The 16,261-nt window shown below is 44.6% G+C and overlaps 1 protein-coding gene across 1 annotated transcript in view; it reads right to left on the bottom strand.

Moving 5' to 3' along the window:
• Nucleotides 1-16,261, bottom strand: part of CENPI (centromere protein I) — a 2,543,587-nt gene that overhangs the window by 1,356,627 nt on the left and 1,170,699 nt on the right. The window contains exon 10 of the mRNA XM_044057225.1: nucleotides 4,432-4,552. Coding sequence (XP_043913160.1) covers nucleotides 4,432-4,552 — 121 coding nt within the window. The remainder of the gene's footprint in view (nucleotides 1-4,431; nucleotides 4,553-16,261) is intronic.

The raw sequence follows: 16,261 nt of genomic DNA, 5'->3' as shown, positions 1-16,261 counted from the left end.
TTGTGACTACTTGGGATAGATCTGATGGTTAGAGGAATTTTGTTCCAGGACAGAGGCACTGTATTAAAAAAAAAACATAACTCTGGCTAATGGGGATATTAGGATAGTCAAAGCCATGTGACTTAAGATGAGCACTTGTCTTGAACTCCACTAATCTTGGTTTCCATGACCTGAAAGAAGACAAGGGATTCACCAATCTGCCAACCTTAAACAAATTGTAAATATAAATTGAATGAGTTCTTACTAGAACAAAGTCACAGTACTGGAAAATTTTGCTATCAAAAAATCCATCAAGTAATAACATAATTATTTTCTGCTTCTTACAGGTTACGTACAGGTGATATCAGCACAGTCTATAAGGTAGGGTCTGATCTTGTTCTACTTGAAACTCTATACCTGGAATGCAGTGCTGCAGGACAGCAGAAAGAGGAGCCTCATATTAACTTTTATTATCAATAACAGAACAAATGTGGTAGCTACATTACGCAACAACTTCTAAGATTATGGAATAAGTTTCATTATACAATCAGAGAAAGTCAGACATTAAGCAGTTACCAAATAAAGTCCCAGTTATAAAAAATGCAACATAGTGCCCTCCTGTTACCTTCATCCAACACATGGAGGTATAAAAAGGGGAACATGGTGCCCCCTCGTCTTACCTTCATCCAACACATGGAGGTATAAAAAGGGGAACATGGTGCCCTCCTGTTACCTTCATCCAACACATGGAGGTATAAAAAGGGGAACATGGTGCCCCCTCGTCTTACCTTCATCCAACACATGGAGGTATAAAAAGGGGAACATGGTGCCCTCCTCATACCTTCATCCAACACATGGAGGTATAAAAAGGGGAACATGGTGCCCTCCTCATACCTTCATCCAACACATGGAGGTATAAAAAGGGGAACATGGTGCCCTCCTGTTACCTTCATCCAACACATGGAGGTATAAAAAGGGGAACATGGTGCCCTCCTCTTACCTTCATCCAACACATGGAGGTATAAAAAGGGGAACATGGTGCCCTCCTCATACCTTCATCCAACACATGGAGGTATAAAAAGGGGAACATGGTGCCCTCCTGTTACCTTCATCCAACACATGGAGGTATAAAAAGGGGAACATAGTGCCCTCCTCATACCTTCATCCAACACATGGAGGTATAAAAAGGGGAACATAGTGCCCTCCTCTCACCTTCATCCAACACATGGAGGTATAAAAAGGGGAACATAGTGCCCTCCTCATACCTTCATCCAACACATGGAGGTATAAAAAGGGGAACATGGTGCCCTCCTCTTACTTTCATCCAACACATGGAGGTATAAAAAGGGGAACATAGTGCCCTCCTCATACCTTCATCCAACACATGGAGGTATAAAAAGGGGGACATGGTGCCCTCCTGTTACCTTCATCCAACACATGGAGATATAAAAAGGGGAACATAGTGCCCTCCTGTTACCTTCATCCAACACATGGAGGTATAAAAAGGGGAACATGGTGCCCTCCTGTTACCTTCATCCAACACATGGAGGTATAAAAAGGGGAACATGGTGCCCTCCTGTTACCTTCATCCAACACATGGAGGTATAAAAAGGGGAACATGGTGCCCTCCTCTCACCTTCATCCAACACATGGAGGTATAAAAAGGGGAACATGGTGCCTTCCTGTTACCTTCATCCAACACATGGAGGTATAAAAAGGGGAACATGGTGCCTTCCTGTTACCTTCATCCAACACATGGAGGTATAAAAAGGGGAACATGGTGCCCTCCTGTTACCTTCATCCAACACATGGAGGTATAAAAAGGGGAACATAGTGCCCTCCTCTTACTTTCATCCAACACATGGAGGTATAAAAAGGGGAACATGGTGCCCTCCTGTTACCTTCACCCAACACATGGAGGTATAAAAAGGGGAACATGGTGCCCTCCTCTCACCTTCATCCAACACATGGAGGTATAAAAAGGGGAACATGGTGCCCTCCTGTTACCTTCACCCAACACATGGAGGTATAAAAAGGGGAACATGGTGCCCTCCTGTTACCTTCATCCAACACATGGAGGTATAAAAAGGGGAACATAGTGCCCTCCTCATACCTTCATCCAACACATGGAGGTATAAAAAGGGGGACATGGTGCCCTCCTCATACCTTCATCCAACACATGGAGATATAAAAAGGGGAACATAGTGCCCTCCTGTTACCTTCATCCAACACATGGAGGTATAAAAAGGGGAACATGGTGCCCTCCCTCCTGTTACCTTCATCCAACACATGGAGGTATAAAAGGGAACATGGTGCCCTCCTCTCACCTTCATCCAACACATGGAGGTATAAAAAGGGGAACATGGTGCCCTCCTGTTACCTTCATCCAACACATGGAGGTATAAAAAGGGGAACATGGTGCCCTCCTCTTACCTTCATCCAACACATGGAGGTATAAAAAGGGGAACATGGTGCCCTCCTGTTACCTTCATCCAACACATGGAGGTATAAAAGGGGAACATGGTGCCCTCCTGTTACCTTCATCCAACACATGGAGGTATAAAAAGGGGAACATGGTGCCCTCCTGTTACCTTCATCCAACACATGGAGGTATAAAAAGGGGAACATAGTGCCCTCCTGTTACCTTCATCCAACACATGGAGGTATAAAAAGGGGAACATGGTGCCTTCCTGTTACCTTCATCCAACACATGGAGGTATAAAAAGGGAACATGGTGCCCTCCTGTTACCTTCATCCAACACATGGAGGTATAAAAAGGGGAACATGGTGCCCTCCTGTTACCTTCATCCAACACATGGAGGTATAAAAAGGGGAACATGGTGCCCTCCTGTTACCTTCATCCAACACATGGAGGTATAAAAAGGGGAACATGGTGCCCTCCTCATACCTTCATCCAACACATGGAGGTATAAAAAGGGGAACATGGTGCCCTCCTGTTACCTTCATCCAACACATGGAGGTATAAAAAGGGGAACATGGTGCCTTCCTGTTACCTTCATCCAACACATGGAGGTATAAAAAGGGGAACATGGTGCCCTCCTCTTACTTTCATCCAACACATGGAGGTATAAAAAGGGGAACATGGTGCCCTCCTGTTACCTTCATCCAACACATGGAGGTATAAAAAGGGGGACATGGTGCCCTCCTCATACCTTCATCCAACACATGGAGGTATAAAAAGGGGAACATGGTGCCCTCCTCTCACCTTCATCCAACACATGGAGGTATAAAAAGGGGAACATGGTGCCCTCCTGTTACCTTCATCCAACACATGGAGGTATAAAAAGGGGAACATGGTGCCCTCCTCTCACCTTCATCCAACACATGGAGGTATAAAAAGGGGAACATGGTGCCCTCCTGTTACCTTCACCCAACACATGGAGGTATAAAAAGGGGAACATGGTGCCCTCCTGTTACCTTCATCCAACACATGGAGGTATAAAAAGGGGAACATAGTGCCCTCCTCATACCTTCATCCAACACATGGAGGTATAAAAAGGGGGACATGGTGCCCTCCTCATACCTTCATCCAACACATGGAGATATAAAAAGGGGAACATAGTGCCCTCCTGTTACCTTCATCCAACACATGGAGGTATAAAAAGGGGAACATGGTGCCCTCCCTCCTGTTACCTTCATCCAACACATGGAGGTATAAAAAGGGGAACATGGTGCCCTCCTCTCACCTTCATCCAACACATGGAGGTATAAAAAGGGGAACATGGTGCCCTCCTGTTACCTTCATCCAACACATGGAGGGATAAAAAGGGGAACATGGTGCCCTCCTCTTACCTTCATCCAACACATGGAGGTATAAAAAGGGGAACATGGTGCCCTCCTGTTACCTTCATCCAACACATGGAGGTATAAAAAGGGGAACATGGTGCCCTCCTGTTACCTTCATCCAACACATGGAGGTATAAAAAGGGGAACATAGTGCCCTCCTCATACCTTCATCCAACACATGGAGGTATAAAAAGGGGAACATGGTGCCTTCCTGTTACCTTCATCCAACACATGGAGGTATAAAAAGGGAACATGGTGTCCCCCCTCCTCTTACCTTCATCCAACTCAGGGATGTATAAAAAGGGGAACATGGTGCCCTCCTCTTACTTTCATCCAACACATGGAGGTATAAAAAGGGGAACATGGTGCCCTCCTCTCACCTTCATCCAACACATGGAGGTATAAAAAGGGGAACATGGTGCCCTCCTCTCACCTTCATCCAACACATGGAGGTATAAAAAGGGGAACATGGTGCCCTCCTGTTACCTTCATCCAACACATGGAGGTATAAAAAGGGGAACATGGTGCCCTCCTGTTACCTTCATCCAACACATGGAGGTATAAAAAGGGGAACATGGTGCCCTCCTCTTACCTTCATCCAACACATGGAGGTATAAAAAGGGGAACATAGTGCCCTCGTCTTACCTTCATCCAACACATGGCCCAGCCAGAAATTAAGCCTCAGTAATGCAGACTCTTCCTTCACACAGCTAAGATAATGAAGCATTAGAGGTGAGGTCAACACCGATCCCATCTGAGCAGGAAACTGTGCATGGAAAGTGAAGAAATAAATTACAGAGATTCAAACAAATGTAGCAGAAACATTAGCTCATCTAAGAAATCAACTCTAAAAGAGTACTAAATAACTACAATCAAATGAACTCCAATTAAATACCAGAGACTAATGAAACACATGCTTAAACGATACAGACTAGAAATGTTGCAATGATCAAACTATTCCATCACCTACAATTATGAGTACTGGGTATCCTCATGCTATTGTACTATGCGTATCCTAAGGGTCCCAGGTGTAGCACACTCCCAGATACACAGATCATCACAGAGTAATGACAAGGCACTGAACCCAAAACACGAAGAAAGAACCACAGCATGTCTTTCAGTACACTAAAGCTAAAGCAATCCGTGCTCAGGGACTTCCTAATTCTTGCAGAATGTGTGAACTGACCTCTGACTAGAAGCATGACAAACACTTTGAGCTGAGACATTAGACAAGACCACACTGGTGGCAAATGTGTTTGTGTAACGTGTACTGATGAGTCCAGTTAAAACTAAAGTCCTTGTATTACATAATTATCTCTGCTTTTTCCCACTCTCACTAGCTTTCTTCTAATCTTACCTTCTGTAGACAAGCCACAGTCCGTAAGCATTAAAAGTCAACTCTAGATTTCTTTGTTAATGCACAGATTTGAAAAGATTGTTCCTTGCTTGATACTTTGTCTGTCATTCTGCTTTGCTTCTTGTATTGTCTGTTAAACTATATTATAGTATGTTAATTAACTTGTGGAGCTTTTCTCCCCAGGCCTGCGCTGTAAATGTACCTTGTCCAGTCAGACTACCCCAGCTAACAAATGTAAAATAAATTAAAAAAAATAAATAAAAGTTGTGGTAGTTATAACTAAGAGTAACACAATTATCTAACCACTTCAAGAGAGTCTATTTGTATACTTGTCTACCTTGCTCCACTGGTATTATGGAGACAAAAAGCGAATCAGACTTTACAAAGATTTTGGCTCCTTTAGCAGGGTATGAGAGTTGTCTGCCCATAAATGGTACACAATAATTTCTTCTTCATTTTGCATGTAGGACTGAAAACCAGGGAACTAAACAAACTGATTAAAGGACAATTTTGAGATCACCTTTGGCTTTAATGATTAAATTTAATGATTAAATGCCACCTTGTCTTTGGGAATGAATGAACAAAGTTCCCTTACATATTATGCTTGTAGGTCTGAGAACTTTCTGGCTGGACTAAACTTCTCTTCCTCCCAAAATCTCGCTACCATCTTAAATCTTCATTTACTATCTCCTCCTTAAACAATACTACCATAACACCCGATACCCACACTAAGCTCCTTGGAGCAATAATCGATGAACAACTCAAATTTGACCTACATGTACTCCATAGTATTAAGAAAACCCACCTTAAGCTCAGCCTTCTGTACAGAAACAAAAGATTCCTCACACCTAACTCCCAGACCTCACTTGCTCAACCATACCTTCTTCCCAATCTCTTCTACAGCTCCCAAATCCTAACCAATCTACAGGCCTCGCTACTCTCCAAACTTGAATCTACTTACAACATACTTGCAAGATTTGCTGCCAATCTGCCTTCCATATAATACCACTTGGGAAGCTATCCAGACACTCAGCTGGTTAGAGTTTCCTAACCATCTCTTTCTTACACAGCTACATGTTATCCATTCTATCCTGAATAAACTCTCTTCCTGCTCCAGCATTTCCTCATTTGTCTCTCTCTCTATAAGCCCCCTCATTCACTCAGAAGTTCAGACCAATGTCTCTTACAGATTCACAAACCTAAAAAAAAAAAATCTAATGAAAACGAAAAGGATGTCCAAACAACCACCCGCAAGGTACTGCTTTAACGTATAAAAAGTTTATTACAATTAAACACGTTTTCGTCACTCTACTAGAGTAACTTCTTCAGAAACAAACCAACTACGGTGTTGCAGTTTATTTAAAACCGGCCGCGCTAAGTTACATGTGATTGCGCTGGCCAATCAATATTCACCATTTAGTGGGAAACAAATTCAAAGCAACAACGCAAATCTTAATAATTGTTTTAGGTTGTTCAAGCCAACAGCTGAATAAACATATATTCTAAAAAGTGAAATCACACTGTCCAACTGTATCAATACATTATAAAAAGCTTTGTAAAAGCGACAACTTTAAAAACCACAAGTGTCCATGCATAAAAAATATTAGTTACTCACGGACTTGAATTTCAACGTTACACATAAGATCCATAAAAAGAAAAACAAAACTCATACTTAATACTCAGTACTGTTGTGTTAAAAGTTAAAATATGCTACCAGTATCCCTAAATAGTCTTTTATCTCACACAACTCTTTTTAAGTTTCAGTAAGCAAGCTATGTTGCAATTGTCATTAAGACCAGGATGGGAAAATGTATTCAATGCCAATTGCCATTCAAGTTCTCGAGTTTCTAAAAGTAATGAAATAGGCCCTCCCCTAATGTCTTGTGCAAGCTGATCTATCACTTGAAATTGGAAAATATGACCTGCATTCAAGTTAATGTGTTTAACAAGAGCATTATCATTTTTATTTTTAGAAATAGCATATATATGTTCATAAATTCTCTCACGAAATTTTCGGTCCGTTTTACCCATGTAAAACGCCAAACAATTTTTACATCTTGCTAAGTAAATAATACTTTTGGAATTACAATTAAGCTTGTGTGAAATATAGTATTTTTTATCATCTATTTCAAAGGAACTCCCTACTTTTATATACTTGCACATCTTGCAAGCTCCACAGGTAAAACAACCGTTAAGCCTTGTGTTAAGCCTAAACTTTTTAGCTTCAAGTAAACTTTTCAAATTGGCACCTCTTCTATAGACGATTATAGGGTGGGGACCTATTCTCTCCATTAACAAGTTGTCCTTGTGTAAAAAGTACCAATTCTTATATAAAATAAGTCTAACTTGGTCACTATCATTATTGAAAGTAGTAGCAAAACATGAACTATAACAGCAACTATGATCGTGGTGGTTAAACATAACTGTATTATGTCTCAAAGGTGTCATCTCATTAGTTGCACTTAAAAATTGGTAGTCATTGTTAGTTGTGTTAACAATGATCATAGAGTCACCTTCCAACTTTCTGTAGTACCCTTCTGTCCCTAAGAATACCCTTACCTGCTTTGTAGTAAAAGGTACAGGCCATGCCTGAATGGCTTCCACTTTGGCAGGTTCTGGCCTCGTCTTACCACTCTGCACTCTATGTCCTAGGTAGGAGACCTCTGTCATACCCACCTGACATTTGCTCAGGTTAATGATCAACCCTGCCTTCTGTGGTCTGCCCAGCACCTCCCTGACATGCTGAAGGTGCTCTGGCCAGGAATGGCTGTAGATGGCAATATCATCTAGGTAAGCAAGGGCAAACCCTCCTGCTCCTGCTAGGATATTATCCACCAGCTTCTGGAAAGTTGCTGGGGCATTCTTCATCCCAAAGTGCATCTTTGTGAACTCATACAAGCCAAACGGAGTCACAAAGGCTGACTTCTCTCTAGCACTGGGACTCAATGGCACCTGCCAGTAACCCTTAGTACGATCAATGGTTGTAAGATACTTAGCCCGACCCAGCTGCTCTAGGGCCTCATCTGTGCTAGGCATGGGGTAAGCATCTGACTCTGTGTGACTATTTAATTTCATGTAGTCCATACACAACCTGGTGCTGCCATCCTTCTTTGGCACCAGCACCACTGGGGAGGCCCAGGGGCTTTTGGAATCTTGAATCACACCTAGATACAAATCTCCTGTACCTCTTCCCTCAGGGCCTGTCTGACTCTCTCAGGCACCCTATAAGGGGCCTGCCTAATAGGTCTTTGGGGTCCCTGTATCTACCTGGCGCTGCACCAGGTGGGTGCACACTGGTTTCCCAGTGAACAGGTCCCCATATTCCTGCAACACTGCTCAGATTTCTCAAACCTGGGTAGGAGACAGCTGCTGGGACATTGATACCCCTTCCACTGAGGTGTCAGCCCAAGCCTCACTGAGCAGATCAGTCGCCAGATCTCCCTAAGACTCCTTCTGAAATCCACTGCAAATGCTCAGCACAAGGGCCTCCCTATCATGGTAAGGTTTCATCATGTTAACAAGGTACAATTTGTGCCCCTGCCGTCTGCCTAACAGTTCCACCATATAGTTAGCATCACTTACCTTTCTTACAACCTTATACGGTCCCTCCCAAGCTGCTTGCAGCTTGTTGTGTCTTACAGGAATGAGAAAGTACAGTTTTGTATCTACCATAAATGTAGATGTTCGAGTGCTAATACAGCTGCAGTCCTTACATATGGGTTCTCCTGCCGTCAGGCGGGTCCTCGGTCGGCCGAATTCCAAAGTCTAGGTCCGGCGTCGGTTGTTGTCGCCTTCTTCCCTGACGTCAGTGCGACAGGGGTATATAAGACACAGCCAACGCCATTTTCTTCAGTCTTTCTTGCCCCAGATGTCAGGTGCCCCCAGAAGGAAGGCAATACATAATTTATATATCTATGTATAGTCATGCAATGCAATATTATCAAAAATCAGTAGTTGCAAGCAAATACACCATAGAAGGATAACCCAAACAGGTTTTATGAGGATGAGTTAGCCACTAGGCCTGTACCAAGAGGGGTAGGAGGGAGGGAAACCTGGACTGCAGCTGTATTAGCACTCGAACATCTACATTTTTGGTAGGTACAAAACTGTACTATGTTCATCGTGCATACAGCTGCAGTCCTTACATATGGGTAGAATCCCAAAGCTACACACAGGGTGGTAGGCACTGGGTGGAATTAGGAGGAGCCAGAATGCCCTGCAACACAGCAGTGGCAAAGCCTGCTCTTGTTTTGGAGTATAAAGGTAGGTGGCAGTGTTTAGTGAAGGTATGCACCGAACTCCAGGTGGCTGCCTCCAAAATATCTTTGGTAGGAACTCCTCTGAGGAAGGCTGCTGAGGTAGCTGTGGCCCTTGTGGAGTGGGGTCTGATGCCTATAGGCACAGTTTTACCATGAAAGGAGTAACAAAAATGTATGCAGTGTCCTATCCATTTTGAAATTGTCTGTTTGGAGATTGGCTTTCCTTGAGCTCCTACAGCATAGGACACAAAGAGTTGTTCTGATTCCCTGAACTGCTTTGTCCTGTCCAAACAGTAACGCAGTTGTCTATGGATGTCTAAAGAATGTAGCAGCCTTTCCCCTTTGTTTTGAGGATTGGGTTAAAGGTAGGTAGGTGTATGGCCTGATTTAAAGTTACCCTGGATACTACCTTAGGCATAAATGACGGGTTGGTTCGTAAGGAAACCCTGTCCTGATGGAAGATGAGAAAGGGCTGCACAGCCATGAGGGCTTGTAATTCCGAGACCCTACGAGCTGAGGTAATAGCCAGAAGGAAAGCTGTTTTCCAGGACAAATATTGCAAATCTGTTGAGGCAGCTGGTTCAAAGGGAGGCAATGTTAATTTTTCCAGTATGTAATTAAGATCCCAAGCTGGGATTGGTTGTTTCCTTGGAGGTCTTATATTCTTAGCCCCTCTGAGGAACTGTCTTAAGAGTGGGTGAGAGAATAAGGGTGGATCAGTGTTGTATTCTGCAGAAATGGCAGAGGCATGGATTTTAATGGAGGAGAATGACAGTCCACTGTTCAGCGGTTCATTTAGATACTGTAATATCGGAGGCAAATTTAGTTTTTTAGGATCCTGATCCTTTTTCCCATTCCAAGCGCAAAACCGTTTCCATTTTGCGGAGTAAGCTTTTCTAGTAGATGGCCTTCTGGCTTCCAAAATGACATCCTGTACCTTCTTGGAGAGAAGGTTCTGTTGTGGTGTTAAGGAATTTTCCATGCAGCCAGATTGAGTGTTTTCAGCTGACTGTGAAGAGTTTTGTAGCTGTGCTGAGTCAGAAGGAGAGGCATTAGAGGTAGGGTCCATGGAGGAGAATGTGTTAGGCTCCTCAAGAGTGGGTACCAGTGTTGTCTTGGCCAGTCTGGAGCAATCAGTATCATCTTTGGTCTGTCTGCTCTTGCTTTCAAAAGCACCTTGGTCAGTAGAGGAAGAGGTGGAAAGGCGTAAACTGTCCGTGTTGCCCAACTGAAAGAAAGGGCGTCCACTCTCCAGGCCTTTGGATGAAATGTCCTTGAGCAGAACTTTGTCAATTGGTGATTTTTGTGGGAGGCAAAGAGATCTATGTCTGGCCTTCCCCAGGCTTGGATTATCTCCGTAAACACTTGAGGATGCAACTTCCATTCGTGAGGGTCTGTCATATTTCTGCTTAGATTGTCTGCCAGCGTGTTTTCCATACCTGGCACGTACTGTGCTTGAAGCTCGATTTGCCATTCCAGAGCCCTGTTCCAAAGTGACATGGCCAGCCTGCACAGGGGGTATGAATGTGTTCCTCCCTGTTTGTTTATGTACCACATTACTGTGGTGTTGTCTGTTCTTATTAATAATTGCCCTGGATGCAGGAGGTACTTGAAAGCTGTAATTGCATTTATCACTGCTAGCATTTCCTTTTGATTGATGTGAAGGTGCTTTTCCTTTTGGGACCATTTGCCCTGAATGCACCTGTCTGTTATGTGTGCCCCCCAGGCGTAGTCTGAGGCGTCTGTTGTGATGACTTGATTTGCTTGAGGCTTGCTGAATGGTAGACCTGCGTTTGTTTGGCATGCTTGAGCCCACCATAGAAATTCCTTTTGTAAACATGGAATTAGTGGTATTATTGTTTCCAAACTGTGGCTGTGTTGAGACCATAGGTTTTTTAGGTACCACTGAAGTTTTCTCATATGCAGCTTTGCACATGGGATTAGAAGAATGCAAGATGCCATGAATCCCAGAGCCTGCAGGATTTTCCTTGCAGTTAGCCTGGTACAATTTGCTAGTATCTTGAAGTACTGAGTTAGTTTCCCCTGTTTTTCTGGCATAAGATAGGCCATCTGGGTGTTTGTGTCCAAGTTGGCACCCAGGAAAATTATTTTCTGAGATGGTGTTAGCATGGATTTCTCTTTGTCTGTGTATCCCAGAGAAATCAAAAACTGTGTTACATGAGCCAGATGTTCCAGAAGTATGCGCTTGCTGTCCGCTTGGATCAGGCAGTCATCCAAATAAGGGTATATTTGTATCCCTTGAAGTCTGCAGTAGGCAATTACTGATGCCAGGCATTTCGTGAATACTCTGGGCGCAGTAGATAAGCCAAAGGGCAATGCAGAGAATTGATAGTGGATTGAACCTGCAAGAAATCTGAGGTATCTTCTGCAGCTTTGTCTGATTGGGACATGCAGGTATGCCTCCTTGAGGTCCAATGTTACCAGCCAAGACCCCTTGCCCTGCATGGGAAGAAGCTGCTGTAAGGTGAGCATCTTGAATTTTGGTACTAGTACAAATGTGTTTAGGATGGATAAGTCCAAAATGGGTCTCCAATCGGTTCCCTTCCTTGGTACCAGGAATAGTCTGGAATAAAACCCTTGACCTTGCTCGTGAGTAGGTACCTCTTGAATAGCTTTCATGTCCATGAACTTTGAAATTTGTATTTGAGCCTCTGCCCTTTGACTGTGTGGCAGGTACGGCATGCCTCTCATTTTTGGAAGAGTGTGAAAATGAAATCTGTGGCCTCTGTTTATAATGTCCAGGATCCATTTGTCTTTTGTGACAATATGCCAATTTTTTGAAAATAATGCCAGCTTTCCTCCCAAGGGTGCTGCCACTTGAGCCTCGTTTGGCATGCAAAGGGGAAAGTCATTGGGTTTGTTTTCTGTATTGCTGTGCATTGTCTTCACCACCTCTTGATGCTGGAGGTTGCCATTGTCTGCCTCTATATGATCCTTGAGATTGTCCTCTGCCCCTTCCGCGTCTGTATCTACCTCTTTGGGGCTTGTCCGTGGCTGGAAAGGACCAGTTTTTTGTAGGCCAATTTCTACTAAAAGTGGCGGTTGTACCTGTAGAAAAGCCTTAACAGTTTGCATAGATTTAGCTTTTTCTTCCATTTTCCTTAGTATTTCTTCAGCATTAGTACCAAATAATACATCCTTTTGTAAAGGAGCATCTAGTAATTTAGCCTTGGCATGATCAGGTAGGGTTTGTTCCCTAAGCCAGGCATGTCTACGAATGACTAATCCTGTAACTGCAGCTCTACTTGAGGCCTCTAGAGCATCATAACCACATTGCAAGGTGTGCTTACCCACTTGTTCTGCACTATGTATCATATCCTGCAACTCCTTCAGATCTGGTTGTTCAGGTTGTGACATTTTATTCTTTAATTGTGATAACAGAAACTGCTGATATTTAAGCATATGGAACTGACAATTTAAGGCCCTCATGGCTAGAGTGGCCGAGGTATATACCTTTTTTCCCCACCTTTCTAAGGATCTAGACTCTTTCGGAAGGTAATGGATTCTTAGCAGTAGAGGCCTTCATTCCCTTGGGTCCCTGAGAAATGGTTTCTGGGTCAGCATTATGGCTTTTGTAAAGAAATTGGTGTGAGATAGGAACTCTGTAGTACCTATCAGGCTTAACTGGGGCTGGAGGCAGGGAATCCGGATTAAGGCAAGCCTCCGAGTAAACATCATCAAGTATGTCCAAGACAGGAGGTATCGCCAGAGGCCTGTGTTGAGGTAGAAGAAGAAATTCTCTAAGCCTTTTCTTTGAATCTGAAAAATCCTGGCCTTCCCAATGGAAGTGTTCCCTCAAGGTATGCAAGGTTTCCCCGAATGAGAAATCCTCTGGGGGGGATACAGAAGGAATGGACTGTTCTGCATCAGAATCTTCAAAAGGGGAGTATGAATGCTCCTTTTCATCAGAATGTTATGAAATAATGGAGCCCTGGTCAGAAGAGGGAGATTCTTCCTCCACTCTGGGTCTCTTGTCTGGTGGGGGTTGGGAACCCCTGATAAGAGTAATTAAATTCTCAGCCATTTTGAGCATCTGTTTTTTAGGCATGGGGCCTGTAGATGGGGCCTGTGCAACAGGCCTTTGAGAGTGCATGGCTGATTTAGACTTAGTAAAGCCCTTGATGGAAAAGGAAGAAGAAGGTCTGAAGACACCATAGGTGGAAGTAGATCTGTCCACATTAAGAAGTTCAAGACTCACAGAGGCTTCGGTAGCTGTAGTCAGGGTGGGGGCTGAGGAACCTTCGGTCTTAGGTACAGAGGACACCGCCAGAGAAGCGTCGTCAGTAGTCAGGGGCTGCGTAGGAGCTTCACTGAGAACCGGACCACGTGTAGCCGGTCTTGACGTGGTGTCGGTGGAGACCGTGGGCCTCGCGTGTCGGTCTTTGTCCTTGCGTTTTTTGGACAAAATGGTAGTCAGAGTCTCCGACGACATTTTATAGCTAAAAGCTTTACCAAAAAAGTGCTGGGCGAACTCCACCCGATGCTTAATAGTGCATTTATTAAAGGTAGCACAAAAGCGACAGCCCGAGACGTCGTGGTCTGGGCCTAAACAAGGAATACAGAGGAAATGGACATCCTTATGCGGTATTTGCTTCCCACAAGAAATACAATTGTTAACTTTGTCTGACATCGGTCTGAGGCAAGAAAAGTTTCCCCAACGGGGTACTTAGCTTTAAAGAAGACTTTGGTTTCCAAATTTTTGTAATTTTCAGGAGCTGGCCGACCGGCACTTGCAAACTGCTTCTGCTTCGGGCACCGCACGGCAAAAAAGACTGAAGAAAATGGTGTCGGCTGTGTCTTATATACCCCTGACGCACTGACTTCAGGGAAGAAGGCGACAACAACCGACGCCAGACCTAGACTTTGGAATTCGGCCGACCGAGGACCCGCCTGATGGCAGGAGAACCCATATGTAAGGACTGCAGCTGTATGCACGATGAACATCTATTACATGCTGCTCCACAGCATACTCTCTAGCTCGAGCATTCCTGTCATACCATACCTTTTTCTGTTGTTGGGCTTCTGCCAGTTTCTCCAGGGCCAAGCCCATGAGTTCCCTGAGCCTTGTCCTGAGGTTTAGGACGTATGCCACAACAGACTCCTTGTGAGACTCGCACTCACCTTCTCACTCATCTCGAATTAAATCTAGAGGTCCCCTCACCCTATGCCCATACAGCAACTCAAAGGGTGAAAAACCTGTGGATTCCTGGAGAACTTCTCTGTAAGCAAACAGATGGGGCAAATATTTGTCCTACTCCCTCTTAAACTGATCTGCAAATGCCCATAGCATGGACTTGATTGTAGAGTTTAACCTCCCAACAAGACCATTAGTCAGGGGATGGTAGGGGGTGGTCTTCATGTGCTTCACCCCACAGGACTTCCACAGACAAGCCAGCAGGTCTGACATGAAATTGGCACCTCTGTCAGACAGTATTTCTTTTGGGAAACCTACCCTGCTGAAAGTCTTTAACAAAGCATTTGCCACCTTCTCTGCCTCAATGGAGGACAAAGCCACTGCCTCAGGGTATCGTGTAGCATAATCCACTACCACTAGGATATACTTTTTCCCTGTGGAACTTGGGGGTACTCAGAGGACCCACAATATCCATAGCTACCCTCTGAAATGGCTCCTCAATCACAAGCAAAGGCATCAAAGGAGCTCTCACCTTGTCTCCTGCCTTGCCTACCTTTTGGCACTGCTCACAGGTCCTGCAGTACCCTGTTAAATCTCTGGAAATTCCAGGCCAATAGAAGTTCTGCATAATATGCCTCTTTGTACATTTTATGCCCATATGACCTGCAAAGGGAATATTATGGGCTATGGCTAGAAGTGCCAGATGGCAGGCTCTAGGCACTACCAACTGCTGTACTCTCTCACCTTCTAGCCTTCCCTCAGGGGTCCACCCTCTGTATAGTAACCCTTTGTCCCAGTATACAGATTCCCCCTTCCCTTGAGAATCAGAGGCCTCCCTAGCTACCTGTCTCAAGCCTTGCAATGTAGGGTCTGAGAGAAGAGCATGTCTCAACTCTCTCTTTGTAATCCTTCCCAGCTCCCCTTCCACAGGAAGTCTGGCATCCTCGGACAGTGGTGCCCATCAGCCTGGGTACTACTACTCAGCTCTACCTTTGCAGTTACCCTGTCCAAGGGAACATCAGTACCCACAAGCAGCTGTGGCTCACCTTCAGTCTTACTGCTACAGCGTAGCTCCCTCCCTGAAGTAACCACCTCACCAGTCCTAGCTGCAAGTATGCAGTCTGTCTGGGTCGCCCCAGGCTACCAGACCCACATGCTTGTCTCCTAGCCTCACTGCGTGTAACTACATAAGTACATGGTACTGCCTCATCCAAATCCTTCCCTCTCAGGACATCTGCAGGATGGTAGTTTAGTACCTCTGTTGCCTCAAGACAACCTACTATTGGATTTTGTCTTTCCCACTTACTGGCTCCCTCACCTTTTGTTCCACACCTTGCCTCCATGGACACCTGTATGCCACTTGACCCCACTGGTTGCATTCAAAACATTTAACCCTAGCTCCTGGACGCGTACCTGGACTAGTGGCTTCCCCTGCTACTGGCAGATTCTGTTGTGGCAGTCTGTGCTGCCCACCATGGGTTCCTTTAGACCCATGAGCAGTACTGGGGGGGTCTCCTTCCTGTTCAGGGCTGTCAGGCTGGCCAGGTATAGGTCTCCCTTCTTCCCCAACTCATTTGAAGTAGCACATTGTCTATCAGCTATCCAGAAACTCATGTCCTCAGGCAAAGTGCTAAGGGCTTGTTCCCTCACCAAAAGGTCTGCCAGCCCTTCAAAAGTGGTGACCTGACATCCACTCACCCACCT

Source organism: Protopterus annectens, chromosome 15.part0 (genome assembly GCF_019279795.1).
Source record: "Protopterus annectens isolate FY-2018-M chromosome 15.part0, PAN1.0, whole genome shotgun sequence".
Taxonomy (NCBI): Eukaryota; Metazoa; Chordata; order Ceratodontiformes; family Protopteridae; genus Protopterus; species Protopterus annectens.
This window is presented reverse-complemented; position numbering and strand designations above follow the sequence as displayed.